Raw genomic sequence first — 24,062 nt, 5'->3', positions numbered from 1 at the left:
CGGTGGTGGCTGTAATGCACAAGCGAGGCAAAAACAAAGCGACCTCCCATTTCCAAGTCTCTCTAGGGGATTCGAGGAAGGGGGGGGGGAGAGGGTTCGTGATTAAAAACATAATTAGGGGGCGATATCAAATATCAGTGAATTCGCTGTCCGAATGAACATAACGCCAATTTGTCTGTCGTCGAGAATCGATCTGCCTCGTCACTACATTGATATCGATTTTGTCGACATCCGATCTGTCTTATCCCAATGCTGTGTCTGTCTCACTGCGTCTGTACCATCTGTGTCTGTCTCACTGTGCCTGTACCATCTGTGTCTCATCTTATTGCGTCTGTCCCATCTGTGTCTGTCTCACTGCGTCTGTACCATCTGTGTCTGTCTCACTGCGTCTGTACCATCTGTCTGTCTCACTGCGTCTGTACCATCTGTGTCTCATCTTATTGCGTCTGTCCCATCTGTGTCTGTCTCGCTGCGTCTCTATCATCTGCGTCTCATCTTAATTTACATTTTGGGTTTCTATCCACGTGTCTTTACCGAAAGAACCAAGAATATGAATTCCTGCAGTCACGAAAGTTTTAAGTCGAAATACGTCTCATCTCACCGCGTCTCTATCATCTCTGTCTCGCATCATCTCCCCTCCCGTCATCTCCTACATTCAGAGGTCGCAAACGGGTTTTGATTCCTTACCCGTACCTGGCCGCACCAGGGTCGCAAACGGGTACCCGTACCCTACCTGATACCCGGCTACCCGTACCCGGCCGGGTACGGGTAGGGTAGGGTACAGGTACCCGATTGGACCTCTGGGATGAAGCCATGTTGCAGGCGCGGGTGGGTTGATTCTAGGAACTTGAATTGTGAGAAGAGACAAGACGTTGGGAAATGAGTGACAAACGGTGACTCACCAGTGACTCACGGCCTACCCGTACCCGTAGCCGGTCGCACCAGGGTCGCAAACGGGTACCCGTACCTGGCCGGGTACGGGTAGCCGAGTATCGGGTAGGGTACGGGTATCGGGTACCCGGTTGCGACCTCTGCCTCCATCCCCCCACCCCACCCCACCCCATCCCTGCCACAACAACAAGGCGCCGGCCACAGCAACCACCGCCACCACCGAATTCGCTTCAAGTAACCACCGCAAGCATCATCGTCACTCAGCAAGAGGTTGACAAACACAACGGGCGTCCGTGCAAGCAAAGCCAAGTCAGTGGCTGCCCAGTCAGAGCCGTCCACGGGGGGGGGGTGCGGATCCCCTCCGCCCCCCCCCCGCCCCCCAAAGCGCGGGGCCCAGGGCGGACGGTCGATCGCCTCGTCTCTCCACCCGCACCGCTCTGGACGGCTCTGACTCTCCAGCAATCCACGCCGCCCCATGCCCCCCCCCCCCGTATCAACAAGCGCGCGGTGCACAACAGCAACGCAGTACATAGCAGAGTTGACAAGCGATATTGTTCGTGATTAAAAAAAAAAGTGTCGTCGGGTTTATAGGTTGAGATCGAGCGAATGTTCAAATGTGAAATGTGTCGTAACCCCTCCCACCACCCACCCACCAGCACCCGACACGGCCCCACAGGTAATGCGCGCCACGTTTGAGATCAGAACGTGCGCGGCTTGTTTTTGGTTCTGGCCAAACCGTCGGACAAAGGCGGCGGAGGGGGGGGGGGGTCACCGCGCCTCTGGGACAAGCCTCTGCGGCCGTCTGGAACGTTCTCTCCCTTTGCGATATCAGCAAGCCGCCGGGGGGAGGTGTGCAGTGCACTTTTAAATAATCGTCATCATCGTCGTCGTCATCGTCGTCCACATTGACAAACTAATTTCTTTCGAAACTGCTTCGTGAGTTTGTGCCCCCCCCCCACCGCGCACCTCCAATAAAGCCACGGTTGGCTACGTACGGTGCTAAAGAAGTTTCTACGCACACAGACAGTAGGGGGGACACACAGACAGTAGGGGACACACACAGACAGTAGGGGACACACACAAACAATAGGGGACACACACACAATAGGGGACACACACACACAATAGGGGACACACACAGACAGTAGGGGACACACAGACAGTAGGAGACACACATACAGACAGTAGGGGACACAGAAACAATAGGGGACACACACACAATAGGGGACACACACAGACAAAATGGGACACACAAACAATAGGGCACACACAATAGGGGACACACACAGACAATAGGGGACACACAGATAGTAGGGCACACACGTGCCCAGCGAGTGACAACTTCGGCATCACGTGTGAGCGTGTGAAGAGCAAATTGGCAACATTTTCAACACCGAAACGTCGTCAACGCGAATTGTAAAACGTTGCTCGGGGGGGGGGGGGGGGGTTGCGCCCAACACGCAACCCGGTGTGGTGCTGAGGTTCTCACCGATTGGGGACGCCTCCTGTTCACGACATGTAACAGCCTTGCTAATTGGCTGTCTGTTGAACTTCGTTATGGTAGCCAGGAGATGTTGACTACCTCGCCTGGTGTGCAGGAGGTCGTGGGTTCGATCCCGACGCTGATGCCTGCTGCTGTATATTTGGAATTTGCGTGTCTCATCATCATCACGGTGGCTAGATGTTGACTACCTCTCCTGGTATACAGGAGGTCGTGGGTTCGATCCCAACCCTGACGATGCCTGCTGCTGTATATTTGGAGTTTGCGTGTCTCTCTCATCATCATGGTGGCTAGGAGATGTTGACTACCTCGCCTGGTGTACAGGAGGTCGTGGGTTCGATCCCAACCCTGACGATGCCTGCTGCTGTATATTTGGAATTTGCGTGTCTCATCATCATCACGGTGGCTAGATGTTGACTACCTCGCCTGGTGTACAGGAGGTCGTGGGTTAGATCCCGACCCTGACGACGCCTGCTGTATATTTGGAATTTGCGTGTCTCATCATCATCACGGTGGCTAGATGTTAACTACCTCGCCTGGTGTGCAGGAGGTCGTGGGTTCCATTCAGAACCGAACGCCTGCTGGTGTATATTTGGAATTTGCGTGTCTCTCATCATCATCACGGTGGCTAGGAGATGTTGACTACCTCGCCCGGTGTACAGGAGGTCGTGGGTTCGATCCCATCCTTGACTACGCCTGCTGCTGTATATTTGGAGTTTGCGTGTCTCTCTCTCTCATCATCATCACGGTGGCTAGGAGATGTTGACTACCTCGCCCGGTGTACAGGAGGTCGTGGGTTCGATCCCAACCCTGACGATGCCTGCTGCTGTATATTTGGAGTTCGCGTGGATTTTTCTCCCGGTCCTTCGGTTTTTCCCCATCCACGTTTAGAATCGACACCGCGCGTGTTTTGAGTTATTTGGCGTCTGATACAAATGGCCACGTGATGATGATGATAAGTCCACTTCGTCGAGGCCATCACTTGTGACGGCCAGGGCCGCTTCTGAACAAAGAGCCACACAGCTCAGTGGGGCCCCACAGACCCCCTGGCAAAATAAAAACACGAGTTGGTCGTTTCTTTCGCAGCGCACGCAGCCAACCGCGCTAATCGGAGGTGATGTGTGAAGGTGGTGGTGGTGGTGACGATACATTCACGCGACCTCTAACGAAATAAACAAACCTCATCATGAAGCACAAAGCATCATCTGCTGATAGCTGATAGCAGCAGCAGCAGCAGCAATCAGCAGCAGCAGCAGCAGCTGCAGCAGCAGCAGCTTCAGCAGCTGCATGAGCAGCTGCAGCAGCCAGATCATCACCCCGGCGCGGCATGTGGAACACGCGTGTTTTTATCACCCTCCCTCACCCACCTCCCTTTCACCCCGAACCTCTGTCCCACCCAGCAAATAATAGTTTCTACCCCGGGGGGAAGGGGGGGGCCTAAACCGACCGTCGAAACTAAAAGTCGATCGGATAGGTCATGCACACACGTCGTGGGGGTGGGGTCAAGTGTGGTGGTTGTGGTGGTGGGGTAAAGTGTGGTGGTGTAAGTGTGGTGGGGTCAAATGTAGTGGTGGTGGTGGGGTGTGGTGGTTGTGGTGGGGTTTGGTGGTGTATAGTGTGGTAGTGGTGTGGTGGTGGGGTAAAGTTTGGTGGTGGTAAAGTGTGGTGGTGGTGTGGTGGTGGGGTCAAGTGTGGTGGTGGTGGGGTCAAGTGTGGTGGTGGTTGTGGTGGGGTCAAGTGTGGTGGTGGGGTCAAATGTAGTGGTGGGGTAAATTGTGGTGGTGGTTGTGGTGGTGGTGGAGACCTGCAGCAGCGGAGGCCACGGCAGTGACAACGCGGGGGGGCATTGCAGGTGCTGCGCCTTTGCCCTGCAGAGCGGGGGGGGGGGGGCTGCAAGGCGTCTCGAGTCCACGACTGGGACTTCTTCTTCTACTTGGCGGGAGCAGTCAGCCAGGACACGCGGGGGGGGGAGGGGGGGTGGGTAGTCCCCACCCACCGGCCCACTCTTAGGGTTGCCGCCAGCACAAAGACACTCGACCGCGTCCGCCTGTGACACTGTGTCCGACGTTTCGGGCAACGGCCCTTCTTCACAGCACACAAATAGAGTAATTACAGAGACCTGCGAATATGGTGAGGTCGTAGAACCGTCGTGCGGTCAATTTAAAGAGAAAAACGTCGCGAGAAAACATTTGCTGGGCAAGGGCTAATTTACTTGGCTGAAATGATTGTGCTTCTGTTCGACGGGCGATGATCGCGGTTGCGACGATGATCCCAAAGACGATCGCGACGTGTCGATGATCGCGACGGTGATCGCATCAACGATCGCGACGGTGATCGCGTCGACGATCGTGGGTCAGCGTCGTGCCGGTAACCAGAGCGGGTTGACGGATTCTATCGGCGAAGATCAAACTGCCGTCTTCTAGCTTCAAAACCTATCAGCCGATGGATGATGCCTCTAACAACCCAGACAGAGAGTTTTGCGACTTTCGTTTAAATAATCAACAAACAAAAACGAACAAACAAACAAACAACCGTTTACGTGCGAACACGGCGCCAGAGGACACGTTCCCGATTTTTTTGGAATGGGAGAAAAAAAATGGCGCGTGCCACGTGGCCTCCAACATTAAATTACAGACGGTCTGATTTATCCCGATACGACGTCACGTGGGACGAGGGGGGGGGGGGTACGTCACAGGAAATGTGGCCACGGGAAATGACGTCACAGAAAATGCGGTCACGGGAAATGACGTCACAGAAAATGCGGTCACGGGAAATGACGTCACTAGTGCATGCTTCCCGCCAAACGTGGTGATGTCACGTGGATTGGGCGGGGGGGGGGGGGGTGCTTGTGACGTCATTTTTTGTTAACTTCCAAGGCGCGTTAAATAATTTGCGGTGTAAACGGTAATCCTGGGGAGAAAAAAATATATATCCAAGAATTGTAATAAAAAACTAAAAAGTGGTCGATTTTCATCTAATCCCTCATCACGCGAGCACATTTAAATCTCCCTTTAACGTCAACGTCGCCGATTTTCATCGTTGTAGCGAAATAAATATGCATCCGAAAAACAGAAATACTTCACGCGGAGAATGTACAGCCCCTCGCGGTCCCCGTTATAACACAGTGACAACATCAACAACAGCGGCGAACGAGCGGGCAGGCGAGATATCCAAACGGATTCCCGAATCCCCCTTCGTCTCATAGAATCAACGTCACGCATTCAGAGTATTTTGGGCTGCTGTAAATGTCCACGTGATGATTAAGCCGGTATCATTTGCGATAGCCAGGCTTCGCTTCTGAAAAAGAACTCACTAGCTCGGTCGGATGGGGGGCTTAACCTCGTCAAATAAAAAAAAAAGTTTAAAATCGCTTTAGTTTCAAGTAGTTGCTTCGCGAAATTCGCAACAGTGGTGAAGTATGGTCAAACAACATGCCCCCCCCCCCACGCTCCCCCCACATCCAACAGGGTGATTGACAACAGGCTGTAAATGATCATCATTCTGATTGGTGGGCGTGCATGCGCATACGGGGGAGTCCTCGAGTTACAAACACAATTTGTTGCAAACCCAACAATGCACCGCGTTTAAAAGCCCGTACAGTCGGTGTCATCGTGTTACGGTTCAACAAAAAGGGACTCAATCTGGCGGAGGATCGCTCCCCTGAACAAAATCGTCCCGCGGTTCAGCATTCAAGTTTTTGTTTCTGTCACGGAAGCCGGGTTCGTAAGTAAGGGCGTTCGTGAAGTACGGGCGTTCGTATAGTACGGGCGTTCGTATAGTACGGGCGTTCGTATAGTACGGGTGTTCGTAAAGTACGGGCGTTCGTAAGTAGGGGCGTTCGTAAGTAGGGGCGTTCGTAAGTAGGGGCGTTCGTAAGTAGGGGCGTTCGTACGTAAGGGCGTTCGTAAGTAGGGGCGTTCGTAAGTAGGGCGTTCGTAAGTAGGGGCGTTCGTAAGTAGGGGCGTTCGTAAGTAGGGGCGTTCGTAAGTAGGGGCGTTCGTAAGTAGGGGCGTTCGTAAGTACGGGCGTTCGTAAGTAAGGGCGTTCGTAAAGTACGGGCGTTCGTAAGTAGGGGCGTTCGTAAGTAGGGGCGTTCGTAAGTAGGGGCGTTCGTACGTAAGGGCGTTCGTAAGTAGGGGCGTTCGTAAGTAGGGGCGTTCGTAAAGTACGGGCGTTCGTAAGTAGGGGCGTTCGTAAAGTACGGGCGTTCGTAAGTAGGGGCGTTCGTAAGTAGGGGCGTTCGTAAGTAGGGGCGTTCGTAAGTAAGGGCGTTCGTAAGTAGGGGCGTTCGTAAGTAGGGGCGTTCGTAAGTAGGGGCGTTCGTAAAGTACGGGCGTTCGTAAGTAGGGGCGTTCGTAAGTAGGGGCGTTCGTAAGTAGGGGCGTTCGTAAGTACGGGCGTTCGTAAGTAGGGGCGTTCGTAAGTAGGGGCGTTCGTAAGTAGGGGCGTTCGTAAGTAGGGGCGTTCGTAAGTACGGGCGTTCGTAAGTAGGGGCGTTCGTAAGTAGGGGCGTTCGTAAGTACGGGCGTTCGTAAGTAGGGGCGTTCGTAAGTAGGGGCGTTCGTAAGTAGGGGCGTTCGTAAGTAGGGGCGTTCGTACATAAGGGCGTTCGTAAGTACGGGCGTTCGTAAGTAGGGGCGTTCGTAAGTAGGGGCGTTCGTAAGTAGGGGCGTTCGTAAGTACGGGCGTTCGTAAGTAGGGGCGTTCGTAAGTAGGGGCGTTCGTAAGTACGGGCGTTCGTACATAAGGGCGTTCGTAAGTAGGGGCGTTCGTAAGTAGGGGCGTTCGTACATAAGGGCGTTCGTAAGTAGGGGCGTTCGTAAGTAGGGGCGTTCGTAAGTAGGGGCGTTCGTAAGTAGGGGCGTTCGTAAGTAGGGGCGTTCGTAAGTAGGGGCGTTCGTAAGTAGGAGCGTTCGTAAGTAGGGGCGTTCGTAAGTAAGGGCGTTCGTAAGTAGGGGCGTTCGTAAGTAGGGGCGTTCGTAAGTAGGGGCGTTCGTAAGTAGGGGCGTTCGTAAGTAGGGGCGTTCGTAAGTAGGAGCGTTCGTAAGTAGGGGCGTTCGTAAGTAAGGGCGTTCATGAAGTACGGGCGTTCGTAAGTAGGGGCGTTCGTAAGTAGGGGCGTTCGTAAGTAGGGGCGTTCGTAAGTAGGGGCGTTCGTAAGTAAGGGCGTTCGTAAGTAGGGGCGTTCGTAAAGTACGGGCGTTCGTAAGTAGGGGCGTTCGTAAGTAGGGGCGTTCGTAAGTAGGGGCGTTCGTAAGTAGGGGCGTTCGTAAGTAGGGGCGTTCGTAAGTAGGGGCGTTCGTAAGTAGGGGCGTTCGTAAGTACGGGCGTTCGTAAGTACGGGCGTTCGTAAGTCGAGGACCACCTGTTGTGTATACAAATAAGACGATGCAGCGTCACGGGCAGTGTACAGGGACGCGCGCCTCCTTCGTGAACGGCTCACGGCTCGCCCGGTTTGGCCGAAATGTTCCGAGAGCATCTCAGGGGATCTCCATTGCCCCCATTTCGTTCGCGGCGAATTACGTTGCTGATTGTGTGTGTGTGTGTGCGTGAGTATGTGTGTGTGTGTGGGGGTTGGTAGTGCAGCGGTTAGCGCGCCGTGCTACGGACCCGGCGACCCGGGTTCGATTTCCGTGTCTGCGTGTACACGTGTCTGCGTGTGTACACGTGTCTGCGTGTACACGCGCGTCACTTGGCGGCGTACATGCGCTCGATGTCGTGCTGGTAGTGCGTGCGTGTACGTGTGTGTACGTGTGTATGTGTCTGTGTGTACACGTGTCTGCGTGTGTACATGTGTACGTGTGTACGAGTCTGTGTGTACACGAGTCTGCGTGTACGTCACTTGGCGGCGTACATGCGCTCGATGTCGTGCTGGTAGTGCGTGCGTGTACGTGTACACGTGTCTCTGTGTGTGTACAAGTGTCTCTGTGTGTACACGTGTCTCTGTGTGTGTACGAGTCTGTGTGTACGTGTGTACACGAGTCTGTGTGTACGTGTGTGTACACGTGTCACTTGGCGGCGTACATGCGCTCAATGTCGTGCTGGTAGTGCGTGCGCAGCGCCACGCGCTTCAACTTGAAGGCATCCGTCACCAGCCCCGTCTCGGGGGTCCACGCCTCGGCGCTCAGACGGACCTTGCGCGGCACCTCAAAGCGCTCCAGCTTCACTGCTCGTGTGCATGGGATGGGGGGGCACGGGGGGGGCACGGGGGGGGGCACGGGGGGGGGGCAGGGGGGGGCAGGGGGGTGAACACACGGAGGGCGACTCACGTCGCACTACGGCTCGCGACTTCAGCTCCGTCCATTCCATTTTGGTGAACGGCGGATTTTGTGAATTCGAAATATTTCAAATTTCAAACTTGCGCCGTGTGATGGTGAGTGGGGGGGGGGGGGGTGCAGTGGTGTGATGATGGTGGGTGGAGTGGTGTGATGATGGTGGGTGGAGTGGTGATGATGGTGGTGGGTGGAGTGGTGTGACAATGGTGGGTGGAGTGGTGTGATGGTGGTGGTGGGTGGAGTGATGTGACGATGGTGGTGGGTGCAGTGGTGTGACGGCGGTTGCAGTGACACGATGATGATGGTGGTGGGTACAGTGGTGTGATGGTGGTGGTGGGTAGAGTGATGTGACGATGGTGGGTGCAGTGGTGTGACGGCAGTTGCAGTGACACGATGATGATGGTGGTGACGATGATCATGATGATGATCATGATGGTGACGATGATGACGATGGTGGTGGTCACGATGATCATGATGGTGACGATGACGATGATGATGGTGGTGATGATGATCATGATGGTGACGATGATGATGGTGGTGACGATGATCATGATGATGATCATGATGGTGACGATGATGACGATGGTGGTGGTGACGATGATCATGATGGTGACGATGACGATGGTGGTGGTGACGATGATGATGATCATGATGGTGACGATGACGATGACGATGGTGGTGATGATGATGATGGTGGTGATGATGATCATGATGATGATCATGATGGTGACGATGACGATGGTGGTGACGATGATCATGATGATGATCATGATGGTGACGATGATGACGATGGTGGTGGTGACGATGATCATGATGGTGACGATGACGATGGTGGTGGTGACGATGACGATGGCGGTGATGATGATGATGGCGGTGATGATGATCATGATGGTGACGATGATGATGACGATGGTGGTGCGCGGGTGGCGGTGGAGCGGCCCCCACCTTTGACGGCCATGTCGCGGATCTCCTGCAGCACCTCGGCCTCCAGCAGGGGGCTGTTGCACACCTCCTCCCAGGAGCCCCCCACACCCTTCTGGCCCGCCAGGTGCGTCAGGCGCACGCGGTTGGGCACCACCAGGCCGATGACGTAGGCCTGCTCGCTGCGCCACACAGCGGCACACGGACGGAGAGAGAGAGACAGAGAGAGAGACAGATAGTGAGAGAGAGAGTGAGAGAGAGAGACAGACACAGAGAGAGAGAGACAGATAGTGAGAGAGAGAGTGAGAGAGAGACAGAGAGAGACAGAGAGAGAGAGAGACAGAGAGACTTTTTTGACTTTTTATAACAATTTTCTTCCTCCTGCGCCAATGGCGCCGGAGCCTTTCCGTGCATCAAAACGAACGTACATGCCTTTATGGCAACAGCATTCACTTCATTTGATCGCCAAACAAAATGTACATGCCTTCATGGCAACAACCACACTTCACTGATCGTCACGCAACACATCGCCACCGCATCACAGTCAATGTCCGGTGTGCGCGTCGTTCAGGTTCCGGCGCAAATTGCACTGAAACAAGTCCGAGTGCATTCGGCGTGGTCATCTCATGGCAACACCAAGCACTGCCCAGCCATCGCGCACCACATCGCCACCGCCTCACAGTCAGTGTCCAATGACATTCCGGGCTTTGACACCCTTTCGCCTGGCAGGGCTTCTCCTAACATGACATCCCCTCCACTCCCACCTCCTCACCTCCCCCCCCGGCTGGCGGCGGCGGTAGTGGCGTCGTCCTCAACGCCTCGGGGGAGAGGGGGGGGGGCGGGGGGGGGGGGATGGTGGCTGTTTTCGGACCTTGCCCATCAAGGCTTTGACCCGGAATATTTCCTGGCGACTGTACCCGAAAGTACTCGGGTCATGGACCACACGCTGGGCCGTTCTCATAAATTTCTTTCTATTCGGGAAGCTGTCCCGCACGTGGATGTTTCGCCTCCCGTATGACCATTTTAGGAAGCCGAGGAGATACTCGGGGGAGCACTCCATCTCGGCCATCGGAGGCCAGGCCTTCGGCCTCTCCCTCCATCCCGTTGGGGCGCCACCGCTGACGGCGCTCACCCCGCTCCCCTGCGACGATGAGGCAGGCGAGGCCGGGTGCGGCTGCTTCGCTCCCTCGGTCGCCGCCTTCACCCGCGCATCGCCGCTGGCCTTCATGGCCTCCCTCTCCTTGACCTCCCTCGCCCAGGCTATCCTCTCGTCTTCTTCCTCTTCGTCTTCGTCCACCAAACAGGAGGGGAACAGCCCCGATTTGTCCATTATTTCCGCTATCCGTTCGACCTCTCGGGCGCCGAAACCATACTTACGTGGCTCAAACCTCACGTCCACTACCACCCCCGCAAGGGAGTACCTTCCGGGGAAAACTTTTGCCAGCTCCCTCGCCACATTCCCCTTTTTCTCTTTTTCCGCCGTCCTCCACCACCACCGGAGGAGGAGGGCTTCGGGCGTGCATTCCCCGGGCTCAGCCTGGTCTCTCCAGCCTCCAAGCTTTTGGGGGGACGCCCTCCCGTCCAAATCGTTCTCCAGGTCATCACCATGAGCTTTCCCGTCGGCGCCAACCCACCCTCCGGTATCTGCCGACGTTCCGGGAACGGGGACCTCACCAGGCTCCGTCCCGAGTGCAGGCAACCTCCTCCAGCCCTTCGGTCTCTTGATCCGTTCCGTGGCGGGGGGGGGAGGGTTGCCTTTAAAGGGGACAAAATCGCGCGGCACCCAGCTCGCGTCCGCGACAATCAATGTCCCTTTTCCGAACTCTGTCTGAGGAGCTGGGGTCGAAGCCGGCCATTGCGCCCTCTTGGTCGTCACCAGCAGGCGCCCGCCGCTATCGGCCTCCATCGCTTCTCCTTCCACCTCCACTGAGCAGCCGATCTGCTCGGTGGCGCCTTCCCCAGATCTTCCCGTGTGGCCAAGGTCGCAACCGGGTACCCGATACCCGTACCCTACCCGATACCCGGCTACCCGTACCTGGCCGGGTACGGGTAGCCGTTTGCGACCCTGGTGCGGCCGGGTACGGGTACGGGGGGTAAGGAATCAAAACCCGTTTGCGACCTCTGCCGTGTGACCTTAACAGAGTGTTGGGGTCAAGTTGTGTTGGCGAGTAGCAGCACCCGTGAAGGCCGGCACTGTGGCACACGAGGGGGTGGGGGGGGGGGGGGTTGCCAGCACCACGCCTGGTCGGCCTTTGTCTCCCCGGTCGCGATCTTCTTACGATTAGATACTCGTTTGAGGCTGAGTCGACCTAGGGGAGGCCCAGGACCGGTTGAGACATTCGTGACTTGGTGTTCGTGGCCGTGAACGGGAATCGAACTCGGGTCGCCGGGTTCGTAGCGCATTAACCAGCGCTCCACAACGGTGGTGGAGCAGTACAGTGTGGTAGTGGTGGAGCGGTAGTGAGGGTGGAGTGGTAGTGAGGGTGGAGTGGTAGTGAGGGTGGAGCGGTAGTGAGGGTGGAGCGGTAGTGAGGGTGGAGTGGTAGTGAGGGTGGAGGGGTAGTGAGGGTGGAGTGGTAGTGAGGGTAGAGTGGTAGTGAGGGTGGAGTGGTAGTGAGGGTGGAGTGGTGGTGGAGTGGTAGTGAGGGTGGAGTGGTAGTGAGGGTGGAGGGGTAGTGAGGGTGGAGTGGTAGTGAGGGTGGAGTGGTAGTGAGGGTGGAGTGGTAGTGAGGGTGGAGTGGTAGTGAGGGTGGAGTGGTAGTGGTGGTGGAGCGGTAGTGAGGGTGGAGTGGTAGTGAGGGTGGAGCGGTAGTGAGGATGGAGTGGTAGTGAGGGTGGAGTGGTAGTGAGGGTGGAGTGGTAGTGAGGGTGGAGCGGTAGTGAGGGTGGAGTGGTAGTGAGGGTGGAGCGGTAGTGAGGGTGGAGCGGTAGTGAGGATGGAGTGGTAGTGAGGGTGGAGTGGTAGTGAGGGTGGAGTGGTAGTGAGGGTGGAGTGGTAGTGAGGGTGGAGCGGTAGTGAGGGTGGAGTGGTAGTGAGGGTGGAGCGGTAGTGAGGGTGGAGTGGTAGTGAGGGTGGAGTGGTAGTGAGGGTGGAGTGGTAGTGAGGGTGGAGCGGTAGTGAGGGTGGAGTGGTAGTGAGGGTGGAGTGGTAGTGAGGATGGAGTGGTAGTGAGGGTGGAGTGGTAGTGAGGGTGGAGTGGTAGTGGTGGTGGAGCTGTAGTGAGGATGGAGTGGTAGTGAGGGTGGAGTGGTAGTGAGGGTGGAGTGGTAGTGAGGGTGGAGTGGTAGTGGTGGTGGAGTGGTAGTGAGGGTGGAGTGGTAGTGAGGGTGGAGTGGTAGTGAGGGTGGAGCGGTAGTGAGGGTGGAGTGGTAGTGAGGGTGGAGTGGTAGTGGTGGTGGAGCGGTAGTGAGGGTGGAGTGGTAGTGAGGGTGGAGTGGTAGTGAGGATGGAGTGGTAGTGGTGGTGGAGCTGTAGTGAGGGTGGAGTGGTAGTGAGGGTGGAGCGGTAGTGAGGATGGAGCTGTAGTGAGGGTGGAGTGGTAGTGAGGGTGGAGTGGTAGTGAGGGTGGAGTGGTAGTGAGGGTGGAGTGGTAGTGGTGGTGGAGCTGTAGTGAGGATGGAGTGGTAGTGAGGGTGGAGTGGTAGTGAGGGTGGAGCGGTAGCGGTGGTAGTAGCGTGGTAGCAGTGGTGGTGGTGGAGCGGTAGCAGTGGTGGAGCAGTAGTGAGGGTGGAGGAGTAGTGAGGGTGGAGCGGAGGCGGTGGTGGAGCGGTGGTGGAGCGGTGGTGGTCACGGTGCGGTCGCCCCCCACCTGTTAGCGTAGGCACAGATGTTGTCCACCAAGGGACAGTTCTTCAGTGCCGACTCCACCTTGCCCAGCGCCACGTACTCGCCCGCCTGCAGCTTCACCAGGTCCTTCTTGCGGTCTGAGTCCACCACACGCATGTCACACGCATGTCACACGCATGTCACACGCATGTCACATGCATGTCACACGCACGTCACACGCAGACGCGCGCACGTCACACGCATGCCACACGCACGTCACACGCACGTCACACGCACGTCACACGCATGTCACACCCATGTCACACCCATGTCACACGCATGTCACACGCGTGTCACACGCGTGTCACACCCGTGTCACACGCACGTCACACGCACGTCACACGCATGTCACACCCATGTCACACGCATGTCACACGCACGTCACACGCACGTCACATGCACGTCACACGCAGACGCGCGTTACACGTGTTGCACATGGACACACGCGTCGACGCGCGCACGTTACACACGTGTGACACGCGAGACGCGTGCTCCATGGCGATGGAGGGTGGATCACGTTCCCTGGTGCGGCTCCACGCGCTACCTTCATGAGGGAGGGGGTGGCCGTGGTGATGGGAGATGGCGGTGGCAGTGACGATGGTGAAGGTGGTGGTGGTGACGATGGTGAGGGTGGTGGTGGTGACGATGGTGAAGGTGGTGGTGGTGGTGACGATGGTGACGATGGTGAAGGTGGTGGTGGTGGTGACGATGGTGAGGGTGGTGGTGGTGATGATGGCGAAGGTGGTGGTGGTGACGATGGTAGTGAAGGTCGTGGTGGTGACGATGGTGAAGGTGGTGGTGGTGGTGGTGACGATGGTGGTGAAGGTCGTGGTGGTGGTGATGATGGTGAAGGTGGTGGTGGTGATGATGGTGAAGGTGGTGGTGGTGACGATGGTGGTGAAGGTCGTGGTGGTGGTGATGATGGTGAGGGTGGTGGTGGTGATGATGGTGAAGGTGGTGGTGGTGGTGACGATGGTGGTGAAGGTCGTGGTGGTGACGATGGTGGTGAAGGTCGTGGTGGTGGTGATGATGGTGAGGGTGGTGGTGGTGATGATGGTGAAGGTGGTGGTGGTGGTGGTGGTGATGATGGTGAAGGTGGTGGTGGTGACGATGGTGGTGAAGGTCGTGGTGGTGACGATGGTGAAGGTGGTGGTGGTGGTGACGATGGTGGTGAAGGTCGTGGTGGTGGTGATGATGGTGAAGGTGGTGGTGGTGATGATGGTGAAGGTGGTGGTGGTGACGATGGTGGTGAAGGTCGTGGTGGTGGTGATGATGGTGAGGGTGGTGGTGGTGATGATGGTGAAGGTGGTGGTGGTGGTGATGGTGAGGGTGGTGGTGGTGACGATGGTGAAGGTGGTGACGATGGTGAGGGTGGTGGCGGTTGGAAACATTTAGGCTGGCCTGCCTACGATCCATCCTGGGTTTAACCAGGCTGGATTGTGTGAGGAGCTCACAAATCCTTGAAAGATCTGGGCAAAGTCCCATCGGTGAGCTCCTCCGGCAGGCAAGGCTGCGTTGGCTGGGTCATGTGGCCCGCATGCCCAGCCACCGCATGCCTAAACAGCTTCTGTTTTGCCGCATAGAGGGGGCTAAACGGCCGCGACACGGGCTAGAGAAGAGATGGAGTGATGTGGTACAGGAGGACGTGGAGCTGAGTGGACTTGCCGATGACTGGTACCAGCGGTGTCAAGATCGGCCTCGGTGGAGGAGGCTCGTGAAGGACGCTACTGGGCAGTTGGAGGCAGTCGCCCTCCAACAACAACGGAGGGCGGAGGAGCGACGCTCACAACAACGAGCGGAGCGCCGGGTGGCTAAAGCACAGCAAGTTGGCACAGTAGGGGGCACAGGTGGTGCATCAGCCAGTCATCTCGGTCATCTCGGTCAGTCGACCCGTGGCACCTGCTGGGTCTGCCCCGTGACCTCCTGCCAGCGGGCGTTCGACACTTCACGTGGCCTCAAGGTGCACATGGCCTGGCACAAGCGTCGTGGTGACGTAACCGCCACTTAGTGGCGAATGGCGGTTGTTGTTGACGATGGTGACGGTGGTGGTGAAGGTGGTGACGATGGTGAAGGTGGTGGTGGTGACGATGGTGAAGGTGGTGGTGAAGGTGGTGGTAGTGGTGAAGGTGACGGTGGTGAAGGTGGTTGTGGTGGTGGTTGTGGTGGTGACGACGGTGACCTCACCGATGACCTGCAGGCACCCGTCTGGGTGCATCTGGCCGATGTCGCCGGTGCAGAACCAGCGCTGGCCGCTCGCCGGCTCGGTGAAGAAGTCTTCGGCGCTGCGGCGCTCGTCCCGGTAGTAACCCATGGCAACGTTGCCCCCCCCCACCAGGATCTCCCCCCGCGGGTACGGACGGTCGGTCACGCGGTAGCCACCTGGAACCACGGGGGGGGGGAGAGGAGGGGGGGGGGGGAGAGGGAGGGGGGGGGAGGAGGAGGGGGTTGGTGGTGATGGTGGAGGTGATGGTGGTGGAAGTGATGGTGATGGTGGAGGTGGTGATGGTGGAGGTGATGGTGGAGGTGATGATGGAGGTGATGGTGGTGGACGTGTTGGTGGAGGTGATGATGGAGGTGGTGGTGGAGGTGATGGTGGTGATGGTGGAGGTGATGGTGGAGGTGATGGTGGAGGTGATGGTGGAGCTGATGGTGGTGGAGGTGATGGTGGTGATGGTGGAGGTGGTGGAGGTGATGGTGGTGGTGGTGATGGTGGTGGTGGAGGTGGTGGTGGAGGTGATGGTGGTGGTGGAAGTGATGGTGGAGGTGATGGTGGAGGTGATGGTGGAGGTGATGGTGGTGGTGATGGTGGTGGTGGAGGTGATGGTGGAGGTGATGGTGGTGATGGTGGAGGTGGTGGAGGTGATGGTGGAGGTGATGGTGGTGATGGTGGAGGTGGTGGAGGTGATGGTGGAGGTGATGGTGGTGATGGTGGAGGTGGTGGAGGTGATGGTGGAGGTGATGGTGGTGATGGTGGAGGTGGTGGAGGTGATGGTGGTGGTGATGGTGGTGGTGGAGGTGATGGTGGTGGTGGTGGAGGTGATGGTGGTGGTGGTGGAGGTGATGGTGGTGGAGGAGGTGATGGTGGAGGAGGTGATGGTGGTGGTGGTGGAGGTGATGGTGGTGGAGGAGGTGATGGTGGTGGAGGTGATGGTGGAGGTGATGGTGGTGGTGGAGGTGATGGTGGTGGAGGTGGTGGAGGTGATGGTGGAGGTGGTGGAGGTGATGGTGGTGGAGGTGATGGTGGAGGTGATGGTGGTGGAGGTGATGGTGGAGGTGATGGTGGTGAAGGTGATGGTGGAGGTGATGGTGGTGGTGAAGGTGATGGTGGAGGTGGTGGAGGTGATGGTGGTGGAGGTGATGGTGGAGGTGATGGTGGTGGAAGTGATGGTGGAGGTGATGGTGGAGGTGATGGTGGAGGTGATGGTGGTGGTGGAGGTGATGGTGGAGGTGATGGTGGAGGCGATGGTGGAGGTGGTGGAGGTGATGGTGGTGGAGGTGATGGTGGTGGAGGTGATGGTGGTGGTGGAGGTGATGGTGGTGGTGGAGGTGATGGTGGAGGTGATGGTGGAGGTGGTGGAGGTGATGGTGGTGGAGGTGATGGTGGAGGTGATGGTGGTGAAGGAGGTGATGGTGGAGGTGATGGTGTTGGTGGTGATGGTGTAGGAGGTGATGGTGGAGGTGATGGTGGAGGTGATGGTGGAGGTGATGGTGGAGGTGATGGTGGAGGTGGTGGTGGTGGTGGTGGAGGTGATGGTGGAGGTGATGGTGGTGGAAGTGATGGTGGAGGTGATGGTGGTGGAAGTGATGGTGGAGGTGATGGTGGTGGTGGAGGTGATGGTGGAGGTGATGGTGGTGGTGGAGGTGATGGTGGAGGTGGTGGAGGTGATGGTGGAGGTGATGGTGGTGGAAGTGATGGTGGAGGTGATGGTGGTGGTGAAGGTGATGGTGGAGGTGATGGTGGTGGTGGTGGTGGTGGTGATGGTGGAGGTGGTGGTTGTGGAGGTGATGGTGGTGGAGGTGATGGTGGTGGTGGTGGAGGTGATGGTGTAGGTGATGGTGGAGGTGATGGTGGAGGTGATGGTGGTGGAAGTGATGGTGGAGGTGATGGTGGTGGTGAAGGTGATGGTGGAGGTGATGGTGGTGGTGGAGGTGATGGTGGTGATGGTGGAGGTGGTGGTTGTGGAGGTGATGGTGGAGATGGTGGTGGAGGTGATGGTGGTGGTGGAGGTGGTGGTGATGGTGGTAGAGGAGGTGGTGGTGATGGTGGTAGAGGAGATGGTGGTGGAGGTGATGGTGGTGATGGTGGTGGAGGTAATGGTGATGGTGTAGGTGATGGTGTAGGTGATGGTGTAGGTGATGGTGTAGGTGATGGTGGAGGTGATGGTGGTGGAAGAGGTGATGGTGGTGATGGTGGAGGTGATGGTGGTGATGGTGGTGGTGTAGGTGATGGTGGTGATGGAGGTGATGGTGGTGGTGTAGGTGATGGTGGAGGTGATGGTGGAGGTGATGGTGGTGATGGTGGAGGTGATGGTGGTGATGGTGGAGTGTGTGGTGTTCCCTCACCCTCTTCCCAGTCTCTGAGTTTGATCTCACAGCAGCTGAGTGGCGCTCCCACACGGCACGTACTGAAATCACACACTGAGCACACACACACACGTCATACACACACACAGTCACATCACACACACAGCATCACACACACACAGCACCACACACACACACAGCATCACACACACACACAGTCACATCACACACACACACACAGCACAATCACACACACACAGCATCTCACACACACACAGTCACATCACACACACAGCGCCATCACCAACACAACAAAAACAAAGATCCCCCGTGTAGCCTGTAACAGACTGTAGGGGCAAGTGCTGTTAGCGAGCACCTGTGAAGGCCGGCACGGCACACGAGGGGGTGGGTGGCCAGCACCACGCCCGGCCGCCTTTGTCTCCCCAGTGGCGATGTTTACTACACACCAACCACCAGGTACTCGTTTAAGGCTGAGTCGACCTAGGGGAGGCCCAAGACCGGTTCAGATAATCGTCACTGAGGTGTTGGCCGTGAGCGGGAATCGAACCCGGGTCGCGCAGCGGGGCGTGAACCACTACACCACCGCTCCCCTCAACAAAATCTTCGCGACGCAATCTCGACGCAATCTCGACGCAATCTCGACGCAATCTCGACGCAATCTCGACGCGATCTCGACGCGATCTCGACGGGATCTCGACACAAATTCGACGCAATCTCGACGCAATCTCGCCGCAAATTCGACGCAATCTCGACGCAATCTCGACGCAATCTCGACACAAATTCGACGCAATCTCGACGCAATCTCGACGCAACCTCGACGCAACCTCGACGCAATCGCGATGCAATCTCGACGCAACCTCGACGCAATCTCGACGCAACCTCGACACAATCGCGATGCAATCTCGACGCAACCTCGACGCAACCTCGACGCAACCTCGACGCAACCTCGACGCAATCTCCACCGCAACCTCGACGCAACCTTGCCGCAACCTCGACGCAATCTCGACGCAACCTCGACGCAATTTCGATGCAATCTCGACTGCAACCTCGACTGCAATCCCACTGCTCACCCTCGGAGATGGTCCCGGCTCCGCAGGTCTCTGTGAGTCCGTAGCCCTGCCCCACCGAGCAGCAGAAACACACGTTCATGAAGCGCTGCGTCTGGGGGGACAGCGGGGCCCCCCCCCGACAGCATCAGACGCACGCGGCCCCCCAGCGTCGCACGGACCTTGCGGAACACCAGCCTGGGGGGGGGGGGGGCGGGGGGGTTAGGGGGTACATGGAGGTGGTAAGGGAGTTATAGTCTGTGGGTCTCTGTGCGAGTCTGTGGGTCTCTGTGCGAGTCTGTGGGTCTCTGTACAAGTCTGTGGGTCTCTGTGGGTCTCTATGCGAGTCTGTGGGTCCTAGTGTGAGTCTGTGGGTCTCTGTGCGAGTCTGTGGGTCTCTGTGTGAGTCTGTGGGTCTCTGTGTGAGTCTGTGGGTCTCTGTGTGAGTCTGTGGGTCTCTGTGTGAGTCTGTGGGTCTCTGTGTGAGTCTGTGGGTCTCTGTGCGAGTCTGTGGGTCTCTGTGCGAGTCTGTGGGTCTCTGTACAAGTCTGTGGGTCTCTGTGGGTCTCTATGCGAGTCTGTGGGTCCTAGTGTGAGTCTGTGGGTCTCTGTGCGAGTCTGTGGGTCCTAGTGTGAGTCTGTGGGTCTCTATGCGAGTCTGTGGGTCCTAGTGTGAGTCTGTGGGTCTCTGTGTGAGTCTGTGGGTCTCTGTGTGAGTCTGTGGGTCCTAGTGTGAGTCTGTGGGTCTCTGTGTGAGTCTGTGGGTCTCTGTGTGAGTCTGTGGGTCTCTGTGTGAGTCTATGGGTCTCTGTGTGAGTCTATGGGTCTCTGTGTGAGTCTGTGGGTCTCTGTGTGAGTCTGTGGGTCTCTGTGTGAGTCTGTGGGTCCTAGTGTGAGTATGTGGGTCTCTGTGTGAGTCTGTGGGTCTCTGTGTGAGTCTGTGGGTCCTAGTGTGAGTCTGTGGGTCTCTGTGTGAGTCTGTGGGTCTCTGTGTGAGTCTGTGGGTCCTAGTGTGAGTATGTGGGTCTCTGTGTGAGTCTGTGGGTCTCTGTGTGAGTCTATGGGTCTCTGTGTGAGTCTGTGGGTCTCTGTGTGAGTCTGTGGGTCTCTGTGTGAGTCTATGGGTCTCTGTGTGAGTCTGTGGGTCTCTGTGCGAGTCTGTGGGTCTCTGTGTGAGTCTGTGGGTCCTAGTGTGAGTCTGTGGGTCTCTGTGTGAGTCTATGGGTCTCTGTGTGAGTCTATGGGTCTCTGTGTGAGTCTGTGGGTCTCTGTGTGAGTCTGTGGGTCCTAGTGTGAGTCTGTGGGTCTCTGTGTGAGTCTGTGGGTCTCTGTGTGAGTCTGTGGGTCTCTGTGTGAGTCTGTGGGTCTCTGTGTGAGTCTATGGGTCTCTGTGTGAGTCTGTGGGTCTCTGTGTGAGTCTGTGGGTCTCTGTGTGAGTCTGTGGGTCTCTGTGTGAGTCTATGGGTCTCTGTGTGAGTCTGTGGGTCTCTGTGTGAGTCTGTGGGTCTCTGCGTGAGTCTGTGGGCCTCTGCGTGAGTCTGTGGGTCTCTGCGCGAGTCTGTGGGTCTCTGTGTGAGTCTGTGGGTCTCTGTGTGAGTCTGTGGGTCTCTGTGTGAGTCTGTGGGTCTCTGTGTGAGTCTGTGGGTCTCTGTGTGAGTCTATGGGTCTCTGTGTGAGTCTGTGGGTCTCTGTGTGAGTCTGTGGGTCTCTGCGTGAGTCTGTGGGCCTCTGCGTGAGTCTGTGGGTCTCTGCGCGAGTCTGTGGGTTTCTGTGTGAGTCTGTGGGTCTCTGCGTGAGTCTGTGGGTCTTCGTGTGAGTCTGTGGGTCTCTGTGTGAGTCTGTGGGTCTCTGTGTGAGTCTGTGGGTCTCTGTGTGAGTCTGTGGGTCTCTGTGTGAGTCTGTGGGTCTCTGTGTGAGTCTATGGGTCTCTGTGTGAGTCTGTGGGTCTCTGCGTGAGTCTGTGGGCCTCTGCGTGAGTCTGTGGGCCTCTGCGCGAGTCTGTGGGTCTATGTGTGAGTCTGTGGGTCTCTGTGTGAGTCTGTGGGTCTTCGTGTGAGTCTGTGGGTCTGTGGGTCTTCGTGTGAGTCTGTGGGTCTCTGTGTGAGTCTGTGGGTCTCTGTGCTAGTCTATGGGTCTCTGTGCTAGTCTATGGGTCTCTGTGTGAGTCTATGGGTCTCTGTGTGAGTCTATGGGTCTCTGTGTGAGTCTATGGGTCTCTGTGTGAGTCTGTGGGTCTCTGTGTGAGTCTGTGGGTCTCTGTGTGAGTCTATGGGTCTCTGTGTGAGTCTGTGGGTCTCTGTGTGAGTCTGTGGGTCTCTGTGCGAGTCTGTGGGTCTCTGCGTGAGTCTGTGGGTCTCTGCGTGAGTCTGTGGGTCTCTGCGCGAGTCTGTGGGCCTCTGCGTGAGTCTGTGGGTCTCTGTGCGAGTCTGTGGGTCTCTGTGTGAGTCTGTGGGTCTCTGTGTGAGTCTGTGGGTCTCTGTGTGTGTCTGTGGGTCTCTGTGTGAGTCTATGGGTCTCTGTGTGAGTCTGTGGGTCTCTGTGGGAGTCTGTGGGTCTCTGTGTGAGTCTGTGGGTCTCTGTGCGAGTCTGTGGGTCTCTGTGTGAGTCTGTGGGTCTCTGTGTGAGTCTATGGGTCTCTGTGTGAGTCTGTGGGTCTCTGTGTGAGTCTATGGGTCTCTGTGTGAGTCTGTGGGTCTCTGTGCGAGTCTGTGGGTCTCTGTGTGAGTCTGTGGGTCTCTGTGTGAGTCTATGGGTCTCTGTGTGAGTCTATGGGTCTCTGTGTGAGTCTGTGGGTCCTAGTGTGAGTCTGTGGGTCTCTGTGCGAGTCTGTGGGTCTCTGTGCGAGTCTGTGGGTCTCTGTGTGAGTCTGTGGGTCTCTGTGCGAGTCTGTGGGTCTCTGTGTGAGTCTGTGGGTCTCTGTGTGAGTCTATGGGTCTCTGTGTGAGTCTGTGGGTCTCTGTGCGAGTCTGTGGGTCTCTGTGTGAGTCTGTGGGTCTATGTGTGAGTCTGTGGGTCTATGTGTGAGTATATGTGTCTCTATGAGCCTATGGGTCTCTGTGTAAGTCTATGTGTCTATGTGTGAGTCTATGTGTCTATGTGTGAGTATATGTGTCTCTATGAGCCTATGGGTCTCTGTGTAAGTCTATGTGTCTATGTGTGAGTCTATGTGTCTATGTGTGAGTATATGTGTCTCTATGAGCCTATGGGTCTCTGTGTAAGTCTATGTGTCTATGTGTGAGTCTATGTGTCTATGTGTGAGTATATGTGTCTCTATGAGCCTATGGGTCTCTGTGTAAGTCTATGTGTCTATGTGTGAGTCTATGTGTCTATGTGCGAGTATATGTGTCTCTATGAGCCTATGGGTCTCTGTGTAAGTCTATGTGTCTATGTGTGAGTCTATGTGTCTATGTGCGAGTATATGTGTCTCTATGAGCCTATGGGTCTCTGTGTGAGTCTATGGGTCTCTGTGTGTGTCTGTGGGTCTCTGTGTGTGTCTGTGGGTCTATGTGTGAGTCTATGGGTCTCTGTGTGTGTCTATGGGTCTATGTGTGAGTCTATGTGTCTCTGTGTGAGTCTATGGGTCTCTGTGCAAGTTATTGGGCTGTACCAACTCACCAGTTACAGAGGGGGACGTCGTAGCCCTCTCTGACCTGGTCCAGGTAGTTACCCACCTCCACCACCACCCAAATCCCCCCTCCCCCCCCAGGGCTGTACCAACTCACCAGTTACAGAGGGGGGCGTCGTAGCCCTCTCTGACCTGGTCCAGGTAGTTACCCACCTCCACCACCACCCAAATCCCCCCTCCCCCCCCAGGGCTGTACCAACTCACCAGTTACAGAGGGGGGCGTCGTAGCCCTCTCTGACCTGGTCCAGGTAGTTACCCACCTCCACCACCACCCAAATCCCCCCTCCCCCCCAGGGCTGTACCAACTCACCAGTTACAGAGGGGGGCGTCGTAGCCCTTGCTGACTTGGTCCAGCTTGTAGTTGTAGGCGAGTTTGAAGAGCGCCCGCTGTGGGGCGCTCATGCCCTGCACACGAGCCAGCACCGACTTGTGGATGCGGTCCAGGATCTCCTGGCAGGGCACAACGCAGAGGGCATTGCATTGTAATGCGGTGTGTTACAGGGCAGTGCGTTGTAACGAAATATAATAGTGCGTTACCATACATCGGAAATGTTGCATTACCCACCCACTCACCCGTTCACTCACCCGTTCACTCAACCGTTCACTCACCCACCCACTAACTCGTTCACTCACCCACCCACTCACTCATCTACCCGCTCACTCGTTCACTCACTCACCCGCCCACCCACTCACTCGTTCACTCACCCACCCACTCACTCATCTACCCGCTCACTCGTTCACTCACTCACCCGCCGCCCACTCACTCGTTCACCGAGCCACTCACCCACCCACCCACTCGTTCACTCACCCACATGCTCACCCACCCACTCGTTCACTCACCCACCCACTCACTTGTTCACTCACCCACCCGCTCACACACCCATCCGCTCATCCACCCACTCACTCATTTACTCACCCACCAACCCATTCACTCAACCACCAAATCACTGGTGCACTCACCCACCCGCTCACCCACCCACTCACCCGTTCACTCACCCACCAAACACTGGTGCAATCACCCACCCGCTCACTCATTCACTCACCCACGTGCTCACCCATTCGCTCACTCATTCACTCACCCACCCATTCACTCACCCACCCGCTCACTCATTCACTCACCCACCCGCTCACCCATTCCCTCACCCATTAACTCACCCACCCACCCATGCACTCAGCTACCCGCTCACTCATTCACTCACCCACCCACTCACCCACTCACTCACTCATTTACTCACCCACACACCCATTCACTCACCCACCCACTCACTCATTCACTCACCCACGCACTCACCCACTCGCTCAATCACTCATTCACTCACACACCCACCCATTCACTCAGCTACCCGCTCACTCATTCACTCACCCACCCACTCATCCATCCACGCACCCATTCACTCACCCACCCACCCACGCACTCACCCACCCACCCATT

General features: G+C 56.8%; 1 protein-coding gene across 1 annotated transcript in view; it reads right to left on the bottom strand.

Annotated features, from left to right (window-relative positions):
- Window positions 1–7,454: 7,454 nt before the first annotated feature.
- The window catches only part of LOC144950154 (long-chain-fatty-acid--CoA ligase 4-like), a 38,269-nt gene continuing 21,661 nt past the window's right edge, over window positions 7,455–24,062 (bottom strand). Inside the window, 8 exon segments of the mRNA XM_078880215.1 lie at window positions 7,455–8,558; window positions 9,613–9,770; window positions 13,398–13,512; window positions 15,599–15,793; window positions 17,978–18,052; window positions 19,030–19,144; window positions 19,146–19,203; window positions 22,941–23,080. Of these exon segments, the coding sequence (XP_078736341.1) occupies window positions 8,401–8,558; window positions 9,613–9,770; window positions 13,398–13,512; window positions 15,599–15,793; window positions 17,978–18,052; window positions 19,030–19,144; window positions 19,146–19,203; window positions 22,941–23,080 (1,014 nt within the window). The 3' untranslated portion in view covers window positions 7,455–8,400.

Source organism: Lampetra fluviatilis, chromosome 56 (assembly GCF_964198595.1).
Source record: "Lampetra fluviatilis chromosome 56, kcLamFluv1.1, whole genome shotgun sequence".
NCBI lineage: Eukaryota > Metazoa > Chordata > Hyperoartia > Petromyzontiformes > Petromyzontidae > Lampetra > Lampetra fluviatilis.
Note: the sequence above shows the minus strand (reverse complement) of the source record. Positions and strands in the feature narration are given on the sequence as shown.